This window comes from Ixodes scapularis, unplaced genomic scaffold, assembly GCF_016920785.2.
Source record: "Ixodes scapularis isolate PalLabHiFi unplaced genomic scaffold, ASM1692078v2 PGA_scaffold12__126_contigs__length_90152505, whole genome shotgun sequence".
Classification (NCBI taxonomy): Eukaryota; Metazoa; Arthropoda; class Arachnida; order Ixodida; family Ixodidae; genus Ixodes; species Ixodes scapularis.
Window position 1 is genome coordinate 4,298,630 of NW_024609838.1, and position 20,199 is coordinate 4,318,828.

Genomic DNA, 20,199 nt, shown 5'->3' on the forward strand with positions numbered 1-20,199 from the left:
CCATCCAATCCATTCTTGAGGCAAAGATGGCGACGTCCAGGCCGGGAGCGTCGCCGAGTTATTCCGGCTGCAATTTCTTGCGCCAGCGTCTCTTATTATCCACACTGAGCAGCAAACCCGTCGAGATCAAAAATATCCGTCACAAGGAAGACGAACCCGGCTTGAAAGGTAAGAAACGAGCACTCTTATTGGCTAATTTTGAGGAGCGCTCTACACGTGGTGTCGATCTGACATGTGTTTTGATTTCCGCTTTAACAGAATTCGAAGTGGACCTGCTCAAGTTACTCGAGAAGGTGACCAACGGGACCGTTGTCGAAATCAGCGAAACAGGTAACCGAGCAAATTTCGTACGTTGCCTCGACTGGGAATGTTCCGCTAGTTCGGAACACAAGTTGGTCTGTTCGTTTGTTTACAAACATACGTGATCGTTTACTTCACCGTGTGCACCTAGCGCTACACAGTTGGCACGCACCACAACTGGCACAAGCGAGCGATCACCAGTTTTTCTTAGACCTGAAAGGCTGTAATCGAAGCCACCAAACACTAAGGAGTGCCGGATGTCGTATTCGCGCTAAATGCGTTGCGCTGTTTGCCACCGTGTAAAATTACCCCCCCCCCCCCCCCCCCAAAAAAAAAAAAAAAAAAAAAAAATTTGCAGTTTTATTTTAAATAATGGGCCTCTTGGCTTATTAATTCTGGGTTCTCCGAAACGTGACTCCTCCTTACTGTTTAACATCTTTTGTCGTCAAGCGCCCGTAGTAACGGCAGCACCGATATGGTAGTGGGACGTGTTGTGCGACAATGACACCAAGCCTGGAGAATACAACATCAAAGTGATAGGGCGCTTCTTTTTTTTTTTTTTTTTTGTGGTTTGTAGGCACCTCGTTACTCTACAAACCAGGACTTCTGACTGGCGGCCGGATTGAGCATGACTGCTGCACACAGCGGTCCATCGGTTACTATCTGGAGGCGCTCGTCTGCCTGGCACCGTTCTGCAAAAAGCCCATGGATGCGCAACTTACCGGTGTCACTCACCACCATCTTGACCCATCTGTAAGTTTTTCACAAAGGAAAAACAATTGAATTGTTCTGCCCCTTTAGTTTGTTTACCTCTTCTCTTCATTTCCTTTCGAACCTTGCATAATCAGTCTTATTTCTTGTCTGTTATCACAGGTGACTTTTGTTGCCTCTTACCACATCTAAAGTCACTGGATTTTGGGAAAGTCGCACCATTGCCTTCCCTGTCTGCTAGTCGTACACTAACAGATAACCAAACTTCGCGAAAGGATTGGCTGATCGGTCTCAGTTGCCATGACAATCGTCATTTCGGTTCATTCAAAGCTTCGAAAGGGTCGTACTGAACCAGTTGCACCAAGATCGCTAGGAGCCTCATCGTACTAAAAGTGGTGCTCGCCAATATAAGAGTCCTTGGCGCTGTGCATGCAACTTACTTATCAGTCATACTTATCTCCATGGATCTCTTACAATGATATTGTTCTTGCTTATTTCAGGACACAAAAATTATTTTTCGGTACTGCCAAGCACCAACACCACATGCGGTGGCAGTGCGAAGATGTGCGCTTGTTTCCCTGGTGTGTGGATTACAAATTCTCTGTAACCAAGAAATGTTTTTACAAAGTAACCCGTCATCGGAATTTCGATCAGGTCACTGAGAATGGAGGTCAAGGAGAAGCTGCTCGTTTCATGAACGAAAATTGCGACCATATGGGGAGCTTGCCGCTACTTTCCTAGGATCCAGCGACTTTAACCTCAGCCACATTTCAACGCGTGTTTCAGAAAAGTAACTGCGGGCTTATATGCGAAGGGTTGGGGCAGGGGACAACGTTTTGCATGTCCCGTTTTGGTCTATCGTTCACATTTTCGTGTGGTCTCACAATACCTAACGACATTTTTAACTACCTACAAGTGTACATTGTGGAGATTTTCGAGCTAAGGTAACATACAGTGAAAACTTGTAAGTCGAACCGAAAGGTTTCATCTTGTTTAATGAGTGGTCCGAATTTCCTCAGAAACTACCTATAGAGGCAGACATTACGGTTACCGATGTAGTTTAAAAAAATAGCCATAAGATGGGTAGACAGCTCCTCCCACAAAGTGCTCCACTCTTTCTACATTAGCGAGCGAACGCTCACCTAAGTTGGAAAGAGTGGAGGAGGGTATAGTTGGTATGTTTCAACAATAGTACTAAAGCAATAAAGAACATGGGGCACATTGTTTGCCTCCTTTCTGTCTACATTGTTTTTTTTTGCACTTCTACACTGTTGACGAAATCGCGGTTTTGTGCACCGTTAAAAACGACGATTGCAGTATCGTTTGGGGACAAGCGGCTGTCCTCACCGCAGTCGCGCACTTTCCCAGGTGGATGCCATCAAGCAAGCCACCCTCCCAGTCCTCGCAAAGTTCCTGAGGTCCGAGGGGCTCGAGCTCCACGTCAAGGCCCGGGCCGTGGCTCCGAACGGCGGTGGGAGGGTCCGGTTCCGCGCGCCGCTCTGCCGGTCGCTGCGACCGGCAAAGCTCCTCAACCCCGGCAAAGTAAAGCGGATCCGCGGATGGGCGTTTGCGGTCCGCGTGTCTCCGCTCGTCGCCAGCCGCCTTGTGCAAGCCGCCAAAGGGGTGCTGCTCAAGTGCCTGCCCGACGTGTACATCTACACGGATCACGCGGGCGGCGGCGGCCAGAACCCCCGGTCGCCCGGGTTCGGGATCTGTCTCGTCGCAGAAACGACGGAGGGCACCTTCTTCTGCGCGGAGGCGCTGTCGCGACCCGACGGCGAGGAGGGCGCTGCACCGAGCGTTCCGGAGGACGTGGGGGAGGAAGCGGCCTACGCCCTGCTGCGTGAAGTCTATAGGGTCAGTGGTCCGCCGATGCAACCTGTCCGCTCGACGGGGGCACTACGACAAAAAGCTAGCGTCACGGTGCCTGGAACGAGTCTTTGACTGGTGCGTTAGGTCACAGAAGTTGTAGCGATAGAAACGCACGAACGTGAGTGTCGCGGTTACTGCGGCATCCCAGCTCGTGATTGCCGAAGCCTTCAGGAACTGTGAAGCTGGAGGGCGACCTGCAACAGAATGGTCATCTGCCTGCCGTCCCTGTGTGGACTGCGCAGCAACAGCATGACACAAGTGCAACGCCATTGGGAGGAAATCTAGACATTTTAAACGCACCAGTCCGAGACGTGCACCGGGCGCCATGGTAGCCCTAATGTAAAGCTCTCTTCTCAAAACGTTTCCCTTACTGGTTTTGGTTTCCATTTTACGTCGTGCTAGCTCGGCCTTACAAGTTGCTCTTTACAAGCTGTTTCTTCTTCCAGGGTGGCTGCGTGGACTCAACCAATCAGGGACTGGCGGCCCTGTGCATGTGCCTCTGCCCTCCCGACGTGTCCAAGTGTCTGGTGGGGCCTCTCACGCCGTACACGTGAGTAGCCTCGCCAGTTGGTTGCCACCAACGCAGGGGGCACCCTATGAATAGACATTTTCTGTTCACTTGGAGGGATGGTAGAGTTCAAAGATGTCAATGAATGAGACTTTGTGATGCATCTGGTCTTGTAACAATTTCATTTCGTTACCCAGAAATCGTTCGGAACAGACATCACTACATAACTTTATTCATGTTCAAAAAAATTGTCTGCAACCCTCTACTATGTGGCTGCCCGCACCGTTCAAGCAGCTCGTGCTCTCTCCCGGCTGTGCGCCGACACACCTCGGTGGCTGTTCAAACATTATCCCTTTTTTTTTGGAATTCATACTGGCTTGTAAGCAACTAGCTACTCTAAGGTTTCATGGAGTTCTCGTGCAAGTGCCAATATACTGAAACTATGATGCACTACCCTTCAGTAATTACTCTCAAAACCCATCGCATGCTCACAATTCAGTCCGGCCCACCACCAACACTGGAGTCACCGTCAGGATCAGAACGGAAGGGTGGGCTTCCTTCAGATGCCCACCCTCCGGAATGCGCTCGTTGCCTTCTATAGTGCTTTGGCTGTGCTTGCATGCTCCAGGTGCACGAGACGCCAAAGCATCGTGGAAGGCAGAAAGTTTGTGCTGGATGCGGGACAACTGAAGGGCCTTCCTATTGTTGTCATCCTGACGGCTGCTTCATAATTTCATGAAATACAGAAACAAGGACCATTATCGTACCGAAATCATACCTTGCTACCAAATACAATATAGCTTCGCCATAACTGGTGTCTCCCCCTCAAACCTGCGGGAGTGGCGTCGAACAACGACAGTGGCACTTCTAGCAGACTCGAGTTTTTGAAAGCAGACGACGCAGTGGAAAAACCTGGGCTCCGCGACGTTCTGGACGTTTGTCAACCCCATTTAGCTGTCCCAAGAGCTGAAACAATTATATTCGGTGTATTTGCACAGTGATATCCATTGATTGCAGCTGCAATGGCAATCAAATTGTAGCGCACACGGAAACAAACATTTATTTATTTATTATGTCGGCTGAACGCCGTTCAGAGTATTATGCATGACTGCCTCTCGTCTGAAAACCGGAAAGAAGGCTTTATCCATCGCAACTATGTTCTCAAAACTTACTTTTGGTGCGAGAGATGCAACGTGATAACCTTGTCCTGTTGCCTTCTCGGAATAGGCGATCACAAAAAGATGCCCGAACTTCAAAGTCAGCGCGCCGGTCGGCTTAGTGGATATGGCCAGAAAGCCCACTGGCTAGCCAAAGTTGACCAGCAGCGGATGTGCCCATAAACAAACATGCACACAATTACAACATAACAAAAGCGTTAGAAAAGAATGACCATACAAGTGCTTTACAAACATTGCAGCAGTAAGAATAAAGTGCAACTGAAACCAGAAGAGGCATTTTGGGGGTTAGCTCTAAAACCAAAATAAAAAACAAATTTGCAGACGGTACAAATGCCTCGGCGTTCTTCGATTCGCAATCAAGGGTATCGTGTACCATAGCAGACGACTGATGTTTGTAGGCAACGAAATGGCCGAGAAAGATTCGGAAACATACAAAACAAAGCAGTAATAAAAATAAATGGCCCGATTGCTCTAACCGCTGTCAAACTCAGTTTTACATTCATTTCGGTAATGACCTCAAATCTTGTATGCACAATCGTCTCAACGCAGCATATTGATATCGTGGGAGTGAATATAGTATTGAAGATAGGTTTTCTGCTGCCTTTTATTTTTATAGTTGGCGATGGTGTCGGCAGCAGGATTAGCCAAATTGTCGTTTCAACAAGACCAGTAAGAACAAGACATTCATGAAAATGGTAATGTGAACAGCAAACGAAAGATGTATTAATTGACTGGAACATCAGAGTTGAGTCGTAGCCAAGTTTTGAGAGTTTCAGATGTTAAAGTATTTCAAAAGACAGTGCAAAGATAGATTCGTGATTTCGCATGCCTTACATAAACTGTGACATCAGAATGTTTTCTTGGCAAAAAAAAAAAAAAAAAAAGACCAAACTGCACTTTAAAAGCCAAGAAAAAAATTTCACAGAGGGGACAGATCCTTCCCTCGGGAAATGGCAACAGATTTTAAAAATCAAAGCAAAAAAAAAACAAAAAACGTCACAATGCTTTTTTGTTGATTCCCTCGTGCGGAGATGGACAAAGCCTATGTATTCCGAGGAGTTTGTCTGCTACCAGAGACTCCAGGCTTGCCAGGGGCATTTGCGATCCGTTTCCGCCCGCGCAATGCGGGAGCTTCCAGTATTGGTCTCCAAGGTGTTTGTTGCTACTCTTCGGTAATTACTCTCGAAACCCATCGCACGGTTCTACTCTGGTCCGGCCCGTAGCCAAGACTAATTAGCGGCGCATGGAACGAAGCGTGCCCCACGTGGTGGAATGTCTCCCCCAACGGTGTTTTTAGCGTCCCCTTCCACCCAAGCATCAACAGTGGTCTTGAAGTTGTAACAAATGACGCCGCAAAAGCCTGAGTGTCACGCTGTCAAATAACAAATAAGCGTAGAAATTTCGGGAAAAAAAAAAAAAAAGCAAGAGAAAATGCGGGCGTTGCCGTCGTAGCGGCGTCCCTGCTCTTGACTGCCGAATCTGCCGTGGGCTGTCAAGCCGGAGAGCAACCTGCAGCAGAACGGGCGTCCACAGAAGTTTGTCTGCTTCTTTTTGCAGGGGTTGTGGTGACGTGAGAATGCCGAGCTCCGTTCGGCTCCAACCACAAGGATAGTGGGTAGACCTCGAGGCAGCTTGCTTCAAGGTATTGACCTTTATCGCAAGGGCACCGCCATCCTGAATTGTCGTCACCTCCAGTATGGGCGAAAAGATTGTTTTGCCGTCGCCACGGCGATAGAAGGCATTTAGGACATAAATGTAATGGTCACACATTCTCGTTTTGCCTCCCCTCTATTTTTTTACTACTTGCAGGTTGAAACGTTTTTATATTTTTTCGTCGCCCATACCGGATATGCCTACTTGACGGTCGGGGGCCAGAATAAGCGGAAAAGGTCTATACCCACTAGCCACTATCCTACAATCAGAGCCAATCAGGGCTCGGCGTTTCGAAGTCACCACAACCGCCGCAAAAGAAGCAGACGAGCAGACTTTTGAGGACGGAGTGAACACATCGGTCGGAGCCGCGTTGCGGGCAGCGACTTAAACCGGCGTCGTGTCTCGCAGGATCCAGCTCCTCCGCCACCTCCACCACTTCCTCGGCGCTACGTTCAGGGTGGACGAAGAAAGACGGCAGGGCGACTCTGCGGAGGGCTGCTCCAAGGTGCGGCTGACGTGCGTCGGCGTGGGCTTTGCCAACCTGGCCAAGAGCGTGTCCTGACGAGTCGACGACGTCGTGTGGCAATAAACAAGCGTGCTCTTTATTCCGTTCTTGAGAGTAATAAAAAGGGGGGGGAGGGGGTCCGAGGCTATGGTACAGGGGGCGGTTTTCTTTTTTTTTTGGGCGTCGTCACTCAGCGTTCTTCTACGGTCAGCGTTTCCTTGGGGTAGAGCTGGAGCTGTTCGAGGGTCTTGCACGTCTCCATTGCGGACAGCTGCGTGCAAGAGAGGAAGACGTCTTGCTGAACTCTGCATTCGACGACTTTTACGGCGACGGCCGTTGTCGCCGGGGTTTTGCGGTGACTCTAGTCCGTGTACGATTTTGCAGTGCAGTCCGCTAGATTTGATGTCGACGCGCAGCGAGTTGGCCTCGCTAATTTTGGCGGAGAAATTTTCCCACTTAATTTAGCCGACGTCAAGTGACGCAGGAGTCTTTACACCTCTGCCAAATTTTGAATGGTGGTGGAGCATGGTTGTGTGTAGGCTGTGAGCAGCATTGCACAACGCCTCAGTAAACACGCAATACACTTTTTTTTTTTCTTTTTTTTTCGCGGGGGCGGGATGTTTTTGGATTAGGAAGAAACGTGCTTCCAATTCGTCCTAATGTCAATTCAGAGACACTCCTCAGGCAACATAGACCTTAGAAACTAACTCGAGAGTTACCTAATAGTGTGACCTGTGTACACTTTTCCATCAATCACCTTTGGCACACTGCCATCTTTGTCTCCTGGGCTGTGAAACGCCTTCCGACAGTGTGCAGCGGCTCTCGTCTGCAAAGTATCGGACGGTGCGCTTGTGTCTGCAGCCCAGTGAATCTGCACTCTTCGCCCGGGTAATAAGAGCCAGAAAGATCTATGCAGACAAAAGTTGCAGAGCCCTTCCACCTTACATGAAGATGGAGGACCAGCAAAGCTGTTATCTTCACTACGCCTAGGAAGATGCCTAGAGAACAATGTGTACGACGACTTCTAGGATGACCTTAAGGTCAACGCCTAGAGGACGTCGTCTAGGGCTATGCCTAAAGGACGCCTAGCATGACCTCTCGGACAACCTCAAGGACGCCCTCGAGGACGATGCCTAGAGATGATAACAAGAGATCTAATAATGCCAAGGAAGGCTGACTCATCCTGGCTGCCCCCTTTTTTTTTATTTTTATTCATACTTGCCAGGACCAATGGGGAGTTTTCTGTCAACGTCTGCGGACGCACTTTATCCCATATCCTAGCGCAAATTGCTACGCAATTCTGTTGCATAAGTGAAATGCTCTGGCATTACAAACATTTAGCAATACTCAAGGTGCACTACACCCGATTTAACGCATACTATACTATGTGTACACTTGATAGTGTTCTCCGAGTTTTACGTATGCGTGACAGAATTTGCTATCTGCATTTGTCTAAGCAGCTGCACCTTGTGGCTCCACCGATAAGCAATCGATGTCATGCCATATAAATTGAGTGCGTGAAGGGTATGAGGGCCGTGAAAGCCATGAGTGCATGAGGGCGGTGAGATCCATGAGTGCGTAAGGCGAGTGAGGTTCAGTGATGGTGTGATGGTGAAAAAAACATTTGTATGTACATGCTGTCCTCTTTTGCTGCTGTGGAGAGGCAGAGGCTCGTCAAGCAACAACTGAGTTGCTTTTTTCTCCGTCTCCCCGTTCCAAACGGAGAGAAATAAAGAGTTTGAGTTTGAGTGAGGGGCTTAGGATGAGTGCAGCTGTGACGGTGTGGGTGAGTGAGAGGTTGAGTGTGAGTGAGGGGCTTAGGTGAGTGTGGCTGTGAGGGTGAGTGAGGGCAACCTCTGCATGTGACGCAAAAACAGTATGCGTACATGGGATGTGTTTACGTAGCCTTCGGGATTTGCAGTACACGCTGCAGCTTTTTTCTTTCTTTGGTTATAAACTTTTTTTATTCCAAGCTCTGTCCTTTTCTATGTGATGGAAGGCACGTCTTGGGTTTCCTTTTTTTTTCTTCCAATAAACTGGTTGAATGCCGGCAACCGGCGATCATATTGGAACATGTAGTAAAGACCACCGTGCTAAAGACAACTAGCCTGACAGCTACCCACTAATTGGTACAGTGATAGAATGTCGAGCTTGCGATCGTAGGGTTGTGGGTTTGTTAACTGTTGGGGCGCACTTGCAATTTCGCCTTTTTCTTTTCAATATACTGCACTTGTACATAATGTCCTGTGAGGTATATGTTACACTTTTCGTAGCGGTCTAAAAACACTCAAATCTCAAGCAGCTGGATTGAAAGTATACCAGAAACTTTGAGGGTGATTTTCTCAGCTTTGCCTTTTTTTTGTAAAGTCCCACGGGCTTACTGGGGTTCTGACAACGTTGTCCCGATGATATTTCAGAGAACTTGGTATCCTTGTTTTCTTCAATGACTGAACTGCATCTTAAAGCTTTACTTTTTGCCCTATACTCAATAGGTAACATGTAATTAGCATCAACTTGGGTACTTATCATCCTATTTATTTTATTTTTACAACTGTGATTTATTTATATAATAAATAACACTACCTTATAAACAATCAGCTTTAGGATGTACAATGGACCCTTGGGAGTCCCTATATATAGTTAGGAGGAAAGATTCTTAATTAACAGTTACCCTGACGAGCCGTAATAAATTACCCAATCAGGATAGTATACAGGGTCGTCGAAATAAATCCGGGAAATTCATCATATTCGGGAAAACACACAGAGACAATAACAAAAATCAAGATCGACCATTCATTTTCCGTGCTTTGCTAGGTTTGCCATAACGTCTTCCTGGCTGACATTATCTGAACGTCTTTAGAATCGATGCTTGGGCGAGTTGAATATTCATACTGTAGGAGAAGCGCTAAAGTAGATTCACTCACCCTCAAACTCACACTCACACCAGAAAAAGCTTCACAGGACAAGTATCTAGGATAGTAAGTGCGGGATATCCTTCACATATATTAACTTCAGTCGCCGAAAGTCTCCTTAAACAGATTAAAAAAGGTCAAATCACATCCCGCAAGCCACGCGAAAGATTCAGTAACCAGAGGCCTGTAGTCATCCCCTACATTCATAACATTTCTCATAACCTGAAGAAGATTGGGAATCGCGCAAATATCAATGTAGTCTTTTCCGCCCCCATCAAACTATCAGGCCTATGAAAAAAAGTTAACGCCACACCAAACACTAATACCGTCTGCACTAAAAGGCATAGAACCCCATACATACCTTGCTCAGAAGGAGTGATTTATTGCTTTCCCCTATCATGCGGCAAACAGTACATAGGACAAACTGGAAGATGTATTAACGACAGATTAAGGGAACACAACAACAACACCCGATTAGCAAACTCAGGACTTTTGGGCATTCACTGCCGTGACTGTGGGTGCGCCGTGGACTTCAAAAATAGCACCATAATCGGAAAGAACCATCATCAGTTAACACGTGAGATAATAGAGGCAGCTCACATCATAAAAAGAAGTGACACCTGTGTTAGTAGTCCATCCATAACGCTAATGGAAAAAGAATTGTTTTATCTTGATTCTCGAAGGTAATGTGCGATAGACATTGCTAATTGTTTTGTACAGAAGAGAACGAAGTGAGATGACAAATTTAACACGGGTAAAAGAAAAACGAAAGAAGACGAAAATACAATTTGAGTTGAAAGTCAGCGCGACGTGAGTGACCGTTTTTCTGATGTGAGTGTGAGTGAATCTACTTTAGCGCTTCTCCTACAGTATCTGAACGTCATTCATCTTGACTACCCTGCATATTCTGCCGTATCATCCGTTTGAGCCAAGATGTTTTAGATATGAGGGATTTAAAATCAGCCTTAAGAGATACATTTGAGCACTATATTCGAGTAAACAAAAAATCAACTATTTAAGAACCCCCGTCCGCCCTCCTTCAAAAATAGTCGATCGTTCAGCGGGATCGGAAGAAACGGGGGGTGCCCACTCACGTCTCTGCGCGGCCAGCTGGCCAGGACCTTGTACTCCTCGACGGGGAAGCCCCTGGAGGCGAGGAAGGTGAGCAGGGAGCTGAGCGGGCAGGAGGCCAGGAAGCGTCGGCTGAGCACCTCCCCGGACGGAAGGCGCACCCGGATGTGGCTCACCCGGTCCTCGTCCTCCGCCGGTTCTTCGGGCACCAGCTGTGCCAGCGATTGCTGCAGGGCCTGGGAAGGTAAAAAGACGCCACGTCGGAAATCCAGCATATAAAGGAACACCGAGGGTTCGATTTTCGTCGCTGTAGTTCGTCTGCTACGGAGTGTCGTTCGCAAATGGAAATAATGCGGCGAGCAAGTCGTCTGTTTCTTGCACAGGAGTTGCGATGGAGGTAGCGGAGGAGCTGGATCCTGCAAGACGTGCCCCCGGCTCGACTCGGTGCCTGCAACACGTCTCCGATCTGTGTGTTCACTCCGCCCTCAAAAATGGTTAATGCGGGGTGCAAGCTCATCCACTTCTTTTGCGGTGGTTGTGGTGACGTCAGAATGCAGAGCTCTGATTGGCTTTGATTGGAAGGATGGTGGGTAGACCTCGGTGTTAGATGCCTTGAGGTCTACCCACTATTTTTTTCAATCGGCCAATAAGAGCTCGGCCTTCAGACATCATTGCAACCACTGTGCAAGAAGCGGACGAACTTGCACTCCGCATACGAGAAGATGGCGCACAACGAGCACCGCAACAAAGAAAGATTGGATGCAGGCTCAAACTGCAATCGTCTGCTACGTTGCGTCGAAAGCCATTGACAACCCGCACTTCGTCTGCGAATCTAGAGTTCTGCTGGCGTAGAAAAGCCGACGTCGACCGGTGAACGAAGGAAGGAGCACTAAGGACGTGGACACCAGAGGTTGCAAGACCTCTCTTGCTAGTAGTACATCGGCGAGGCGCCCTCCCCAAATTGAGAGGTCCTCCAAGCCGTACTGGTCGAATTCTCGTCGACGCGGTTATTTTCTTGCCCCACGGATTCATGAAATAGAGGAGAAAGTGATTGTTACCAGTGGCACCACCCCGACAGCAAAGCGAACGGAAGCTCGAGTGCATCATGCATGCGACGCGCAACTTTTTCTCCCTCGGACTACGTGGCACGAGAGAAGGTCTGCTTCAAAAGCAGCCAGTGCCCGAGAGGGAGGGAGTGACGCTTCGATTGCAGAGTTTGATTCGCTCGTCCCGTCTGGTTCTAGCAGTTCCCACTCATTTTCGCGTGTTCTTTTGAGACGAGATAGTCCCCTTCAAATTCCGGGAAAGTATTGGGGAATATGTGGAGCCACCTAGAAAACCAAAAAAAAACAAAACACCAGCTTTCTTTCGGAAATCTTGAAACTGTCTCCCACCTCCTTCATCTGCTCCTGGTGCCTGAGCTCTTCCCGGTGAAGCTGCTTCTGCACCTCCTCTGCCGTTTCCCTGCGTAGCTGCTCTTCCTGCTCCATTTTCCTGATTTCCTCCTGTAGGCAGAAGTCGTCGTGCAATGACAAAGCAGAACGCAGCTCTTTGAAGTCACCACGTCTCTCTATATGTACACAAACACATTACAAGTTCTCTTTCAGCTGCAAAGGAGCTCGAAAAGCCGAGGCCTCTTTTTCGAGGAGTACTTGAAAGAGTATGTTTGTGAGCCACAACTTTGTGTCTTTCATACAAAGTTGTGGCTCACTTTCTGATACAAATGTTTCAAGTCCCTCTTTAGCAAACATAAATGAATTCCCATACTCAAGTTAACAGAGTGCAAAAATCTACTCTATAAGATATAAGTACAGACTGAAAATATTGACCCTACTCAAGATACTCTCCCCACAGCTAATATACACGCTGCTTAATTAAAGGCTGTAGAGCAGCCAGAATGAAGAAAACTCTCAACTCCTTTCCATTCCAGAAAGGAAGAGACCCTCCTGCTTCTTTCTGTGAGGAGGGTTTCTGGGGAGTAGCTTAGAGACCGATTTCTGTGGAGAGGAGGACTGAAGAATGAGAGAAGGAAACAGGGAACCGGTTTTCTGCCCCACAGAAGACGATTCTGTAGGTCGGCTTTTAAGGGGTGCTGAAACGAAAATTGAAATCTACCTCTCATGTTCAGAAACAAGTTAAATGTGATCAACAAGAGCTGCCAATTACAATCGCGCGTTTGTATTTTGAACGGATGGCTACATTTTTCGTTCCGAACGGCCGATTTCGACGAGCGCGATGCACGTCGGGAAATCCCGCACCTCCAGAGCTTTCGTGACGCCACATTTAACTTCACGGGCAAGGCTATGGCAAGGCTGGCGTGGTTGGGAGCTTCACCACTCGGTGGCATCAATCTGCTACAACTTGGCCGTTCGAAAGGCCCGCTCCCCACTGGAGTTGGATAAGTGCGGGAAAGAAGGAAATTCCAGTTTGGCCAAGTGTGACAGGCTATACGAGCGCTCAGAGCCATACTTCCTCGGAAGGCGCTGCTTTTATGGGAATCGGGGGGCTTTTAGTCCTTTTTATGAAAAGTTTGAAATAATGACATTTGGGAACGACCACCAGGTGCAATCTCGTAATCGGTTTGCTCGTTTAAAATAATGTTCTGGTGTCTTTTCTAACAAAAATTTGGTGTTTCTGCTGCGTGGCCAGAACGTGGTTGACATTTAGAGAATAAAATAAGCACCAGAATTTCCTTGCAGTATCCCTTTAATCCCCTACTAAAACAAGTATGGCTGACCAAATTATAAAAAAAGCTCGCTTTGGGGTTTATAAAAGAAAAAAGTGACCGACAGAGCTAGCAAATGAAACTGAACGTTTTCCCACAGCGGCTAAAACTACTTAAATCAAAAAATTGCTTTTTCCTAATTCGAAGAGCAGGGTCAAGTGCTTGGATCCGTTCTAGCACAATGGTTTAGAGTATGCGTCACTCAGTAGGACATTGCCACCCTTCACCTTGTCCTCCCGCCGGCTTGCTGTTCGGTGGACAGCGCGTGTGTTTGCCTCGTAAGTCATGTATGAGAAAAGAAGTTTACGGATGAGGCAACTAATAATCGCTGTTATTGCTAATATTTACGGCACAGACGAGGAGCGCAGAAGCAGTCTCGGCAAAGGCAAACACCCTAAACAAGCGGAAAGTTCACCAGGTCACCTGCACGTTCTCTGTTACTTTTATTTCTTGCTCATATTCGTCCAAATACGATACATTTCTGAACAGTAAAACATTTTTTCCCCTCGTGCTTGAAATAATTCCGTTACGCACACGTCAACTCGCGCAGTTTTTCTTCGTGCTGCTGGCGCTTCACGACCCGTGAACGTAGAACAATGAAACGAAATGAACGCCGTGTCTATTTACCTATTCCGAAATAAATCGTGGTCGGTCTCCTCAGCCTAAAAAAGGTGCTTGGCACTTAATTGGCATGTTCAAAGGGTTCGAAAAGAGTCCACGACAGTCACCAGGTACGACGCTTACACGGTAAGCGACCACATCGGTTTACGATTATCAAAACAAATGCAAAACGGTAAAAACAAGAGCACTCCGACAAATTAAGCGATTAAAATTAGAATGATTTTCCCGACAGTTTTGGCACAACATCTGCGCTTGAGAGCAGAATGGTGGAGCGAAAGTGGATCGGTGAGCAATGGCGCGGTTGGCGCAGCATTACGCCCCCATACATGGCGGGCTTCAAGTAACACCTTTTGGCGGGCTAGTTGGTTCATGATTTGTAGAAATAAATGAACTGCGCAAAGGACGAGGACAGAGGTAGAAACGAGTACGACACATGGAACAGATGGAGGGCTATCCACATTGTTGGGGCCCATATTAACGAGGCATGACTGTATACAGCAAAGCGCAGTCCCACCGTCGCGCCGTTGCCGACACGATGCACGAGCAGATGCTTCACTTCACGTGAATCTGGTTTCTGCGCAGGTACAGTGACCACTGTTGGTGTGGGCAGATGCCCGACTTGTTTGTAAACAGCGTGTAGGTCTATGCCGTACCCGCGGCCCGCGCATCTCCTCGAGCATAGACTCGGGGCGGACGGATACCCACCTTTGCCCTGTCGGCCAACAGCGAGGCCTCGTAGGCCGCGTCCTGTTCCCTCTTCACCTCTTCCCTGGCCTCTCGCTCCGCCTGCAAGCCGTGAGGGGTGAGATCGGACTCACAACCGCCTTCTGCCGAAGCGCCCTCTCGTTTACGCACCTCCTCCTGCATCTCCGTGCTCATCTCGCTGTTGAACACCTCCACCGTGTGGACCAGCCGTGTCATCAGTTCGTCCAAACCGACGTTACCTACGAAAACAACGACGGCGATCTTCAGTCGAGGTCCCGACACCACAACGAGATGCGTGGTGCATGTGCTCGACTGGTTGCGTTCGCTGTACTGTCAACCCACCCACCGATGGCTTTTTTTTTTTGTATATTGTGATTCAATTTGAATTAAGCCTACATGGCTTATGTGCCTTTACGATCTGACTACGAATATGTACTTAGCTTTGTTGTAACCTAATTATTTCTTGCTAATTTTATTTGCAAAGATTATGGGAAAGATTGCAAAGATTATGGGAAAGACAGATTGAACTACTAAAATAAAAAAAAAATGTATAGGTAAGGTGAAAGGTTTGTGGAATCTGATAAGGCACAAATGAGGGCTCTAGGATGATTCACAGTCTTTTTAAAGGTATTTTAGTTTTCAACTTTCAAAGTTATTTATTGCATGAAGCATAAAAGGCACCTAAAAAACGTTCCCCGATACCATAAATATAGGGCTCCGTGTTTTCAGAGTCTATTTTTGTCAAATTCGGAGGGTGTTTTTCGGAGTTTGTTTCTTGCCGAAAATTCAGAGTTTATCGGACTTTAATTTTGTTTGATTCCCAATTCTCTGAAATTCTAAATTTAATTTCCCGATTTCTTACTAAGAATATAATTGTATCCAAGTGCTGTACAAAAAACAAAAAAAAAAGTGATAGTATCAATTATATTTTCTTCACTTGTATTTGGTGTTGGTGCCATTACTACTAGCAATACTAGTTTGTCCTACGACAAAAGTTGTACGCAAGTGTTGCTTCGATAAATGGTGATACATTAAAATCAATAAACTCCTGGAGGTAGTCACTGGGAAGCTTGTGTTCATTCCATACTATTCCATCAACCTACTGTGCGGCTGCGCAAGGTAGAGTGGTAAAGGATGTAATAGAGAAGTCTCACCTGTCCCTCTTCCCCACTTTATGCAATCTCTATTGTATTAGCTTTCACTGTTACAAAAAACCAACCTCTCCTTCCTCTAAAGTACAGGGTTCACAAAAGAAAATTTACACGGTCTTTTTTACCGCAAAAATAAACTAGGCGTCGCCGAACGCTCATTCTCCGCTCAAAGGTAGAGCTAGAGGTCACAACCAGATGCCAAAGTTTCAGCCCCATCCGATAAGTTAATCAAAAGTTATTAGTGATTTTCTGAAAAGTTCAATGGGAAAATGGAGCCCATTTTTGCCCGTTTTCGGTTTCTGGTGCCATAGAGCCCCATGTGTTTGAAAACTCCGTCGGCTGCCATTTTCCCATTAAAATTTTCAGAAAATCACTTACAACTTTTTATTAATTTATCGGATCAGGCTGAAACTTCGGCATCTGGTTGTGACCTCTCGCGCTACCTTTGGGCGGAGAATGAGCGTTCGGCGATGCCTAGTTTATTTTTGCGGTAAAAAAGACCGTGTAAATTTTCTTTTGTGACACCCTGTACAAATAGCATGACCCAAACTGGAAATATAAACAGTGACTTTTGTCATGACCCAAAAGTACAATGACCCGTTGTCCTGACCAAAATTTGAAACATAAGTGCGGTGGCATTTTCCCTGGACCATTGACCCTATGCGCTGATCAAACCATCAATTGTAAAATAATTGTGTGTGTGTGTGCGTGCGCGTGTCTGTGTGCACGCACGTGTGTGTGTGTGTGTTTGTGTGTGTAAGGGGGGGGAGAGGACTGGCACATCAAAATTCGGAGTTTGTCGGATAAATCCAAATTCCCCAAATTTTATCGACGGGAGTTTTTCAAAGTTTTTCGTATTTATCCGAAAACATGGAACCCCTCACTGTACACTTCACACATGCACACACCAAAACAAAATTTCCATAAAGTAATTTATTTTATGCTAGCATTGCACTGAAAAATCAATTTTTTTTGCCTTCTATATTGACGACAAAATCTTAAGATCTTTTATAAAAGAACATCCACAAAGTAAAAAGACAATACTACAGTTACATTGCCCATTAAATTCCAGTTAAAAAAAACAATGAGTAAGCATTTCCTACTGTCTCAATACCAAACAGTAGTTCTTTTAAAGATATTTACGCCAAAAAGTGGAACAGAGAAAAACGCGGTCAAAGTGCCCGAAAGTCTACCTTTCCTTTAGCTTTGCAGGACTGAAAATAATTTATAAAAAAATAACTATCCAGTGTAAACAAATGAAACGTAAATATGGCATTTTTCAAATTTGACCTTCTTTCCAGAAATGGTGACAGTTCTTGGAAACAATGGTGCTTGCACCGCATGTGCCCAGTCAGCTGTATCCTGCGAGGCCAGCGATGCCCGCGTCCGTTCGTCTGCTATGCCCTACATCTTGACAGCGGCAACTAATTCGATTCAATGTGAGACTGCTGTGGCACATGTCTATTGTCTTTTTATGAACATTCTAGTGCAAGTTACTGGAACGCTAAGCACACCAACTTGAGATTTATTCCGGGATCTGACCCCACAAGTGTTTCGAGTTGAATGACCAAGAGAATCTGCTAACACGCTTGAGGATGGGATGTGAAATTTGTAGCTCGGTAACCAAACAAAGATTCAATAATTATAAATCAAAGTTCCCCGTGCTTCTGTTTGAATAATTGAGCCAGGGCAGTCCCCAAACAAGAGCAGCTAAAGACCCATACAAACCATTTCCCACCATTCCTACTTTTGAGAACTCCTTTAAAAATTAGCTAAAATTGCCCATCTCAGCCAGCGTGCTTTCATTTTTCCAACTACCGCAGCTAATACAGTAGCACCGGCGAGTATCTCAGCCAGCGTGCATGCGCGAAAAAGGCTAAAGCAGTAATATGCAAACTCAAAGGACTTCCATACCACAGTAAATCCTAACCTCCTAACCAGTGCGTCTTGAGGGGAAAGTTGGTTATAAGCAGAGTTTGTTGTAAGCAGTTTGTCGTAAGGGAAGCTTGTTACAAGTAAATTTGTTATAAGCGAAGTTAGTTATAAGGCAGGTAAGTGACATTTGTTATAGTAATCAATCTTTGTAAGAAAGTTTGTTGTAAGGGGAGTTTGTTATAAGCGAAATTCTCTATAGTGAAAAGGTGTGGCAGTGGGTATCGCACTTTGAGACTTTGAGGCACACCCGAAATGAGGCGGCCGTCGCTCACCGGGAATGAGGGTGAGCACCTCGGTGGCTGATCGAACTCTGGTGACCACCACCAGCGCCGGGAGGCAGTCCAGTGCCGTACTCTGCACCGCACTCGAGACTGCCGGACCTAGCGTGCCGCCCACTGTTGCAAGGAACCTGCACCGACCAAAACCCGAGTTTTACACACAGCTGTGTTATGGGGGCTCGGGCTCGAAAGTGACGCGCTACGCCCAACCAACACACTGGTCAAGGTCACAAAAGCGATAAAACCCCATGGGAGCTACCCTGCTTATATGACCATGATGTCGGGGTGCCATGTAACACCATGACATTGTGGTGTCATGCGACACATGGAAGTCACGGTGTTAGTGACATCACATTATGTCAGTGTCATGTGATGTCATGACGTCACGTCACATCACCTCTGGCTTCACAGTCACAGAAAGCCGTCCCCGAGTATCGAGAGAGCCTTACAACAGTCGGCTCTAGGCAGTACCATTAACAGTTTCTCAACTCTCAATAGACGAATACGGTTCCCACAACAAAACAGCTAAGCGCTGCTAACGGGTGCTTGGAGCGCGGTGGTGGCGCCAAAGGACGGCCGGCCGCACCTGAGCCTGTTTGAGTCGAGCGTGAGGTCCCAGACCCAGGTGACGAAGTTGAGTGCCAGGTAGGCCACAATGGCCTCAGAGCAGAGCAGCTGCGTGCAGAACACCTGCGTCAACACACTGTCGTCGTGGTGCAGGTAGATCGCCAGGGGCTTGCGCTGGGGGGAGACACGAGAGAGAAAGAAGACGTCGTTCGCATCAGGGGACGGCACAATGCTCAGCTCGCCTCATTCGACTGGTCACTGCAAAATTTAGTTTACCGAATAGACTCTACACTCCATGGACTACTGTTTTATGGGAACTGCAAGTCTTAAGAGGTGACTTGTTTTCATCCTTGGATGACCCTTATGTACTATGTGGGCAAATTATTTTGCTTTTACCTGCCCCTCACTTACTTTTTGTCAGGCGACTTACTAGTTCAGAAATGTCTAGGCTGTTCTGCTTTAAATCAAGACCACACTTTCTTCTCAGACACTACCGTAGCAATTGTGTGCTATAAAAAAAAAAGAAAAAGATTGTGAATATTTATTTTTTTAATTTATGTGGACACCTTTGCCTCTTCTCTTGATAAAGGGTTAACAAAACTTTTAGCCTTTCCAGTCTGGTGAAGAAGGGAGAGCAGCGGAGCTGTAATATGTGCCACCATCTATGAGCGACAGCTACAACCAGACAACCAGGAAGCCGGTTGCCTGGTTGCCGCCGCCGCTCATAGATGGCAGTAGTTGCCCAGAGGGTTGCGTCGAGATTCATTTGTCCACTGACACAAAACTGGGGAAACTAGCCCTTAACAGCACTGCTGTGATATACTTTAGCGCACCAAACTCAAAGTAAGAGTTTGGTTTTAAACGTCATAATCCGGTGCTACATTAATTTTTTTCTACATGCAAGGCTATTATTATTCTTTTTAACCGTAGGCAATGTTTTTTTTTAGGGTACATGCTTCATACATTTCTGTGTTGTATTGGCATGCAAGTGCCACGATGGTTGGGTCGACCGCTGTTTTCAGACAACAGACAACACGAAAAAAAGGGGTTTATGCTTTTGACCAAGCCAGAGCGCTCGTTACAGTGGCTTGTAAAAGTGACCGCCCGCAACGCTAGGAGGGAACGAGAGCTCACTTCTCGGCAAGGCTTGTGGCAGGAGGCCTGGAGTGCTTCGGATAACGAACCTTGGAAGAACACCGGGTGGCAGGTACCGTACCTGCATTGGGGTCGGTCCCGCAAGTTTAGCTCAAAGCTCTCCCAGATCCGGTAGGGGCGCAGGCGCTTTTCGAGAAGAACTGACCGAGTGTTTCACTGCACGTAAATAATCCACACCTTGAACGGCTGCGACGATGTACTTTAACTGTCGGTTGGAATGACAGGACACTGCTTCAGAACTGGGTGGTGTCGGCTTCAGAAGCGGAAGCTAACGTCGTCTAGAAATCACGCAGCTCATGTTAAAAACGTCCGAAAATTGCCTCCAACCTTTTAACCATATAAAATTTCAGGT

General features: G+C 46.9%; 2 protein-coding genes across 4 annotated transcripts in view; one reads left to right on the forward strand and one right to left on the reverse strand.

The window, feature by feature from the left end:
* Positions 1–6,827, forward strand: LOC8024487 (RNA 3'-terminal phosphate cyclase-like protein). The gene is made up of 6 exons (XM_029991268.4): positions 1–168; positions 259–330; positions 878–1,053; positions 2,380–2,868; positions 3,330–3,433; positions 6,631–6,827. Exons 1-6 carry the CDS (start codon positions 27–29, stop codon positions 6,782–6,784), a joined length of 1,137 nt encoding a protein of 378 aa, XP_029847128.2. The 5' UTR covers positions 1–26; the 3' UTR covers positions 6,785–6,827.
* The window catches only part of LOC8024488 (FAS-associated factor 1), a 26,468-nt gene continuing 13,071 nt past the window's right edge, over positions 6,803–20,199 (reverse strand). For 2 of the 3 annotated variants that reach the window (XM_029991266.3, XM_029991267.3), the window contains 8 exons: positions 19,827–19,908; positions 18,712–18,866; positions 18,120–18,256; positions 14,912–15,000; positions 14,762–14,842; positions 12,105–12,215; positions 10,734–10,946; positions 6,803–6,998 (listed from right to left, as the gene is read on the reverse strand). In XM_029991266.3, the coding sequence (XP_029847126.1) occupies positions 6,918–6,998; positions 10,734–10,946; positions 12,105–12,215; positions 14,762–14,842; positions 14,912–15,000; positions 18,120–18,256; positions 18,712–18,866; positions 19,827–19,908 (949 nt within the window). In that variant the 3' untranslated portion in view covers positions 6,803–6,917. Of the gene's footprint in view, positions 6,999–10,733; positions 10,947–12,104; positions 12,216–14,761; positions 15,001–18,119; positions 18,257–18,711; positions 18,867–19,826; positions 19,909–20,199 lie in introns of all 3 variants that reach the window. The other variant, XM_040499365.2, reaches the window with a different exon arrangement.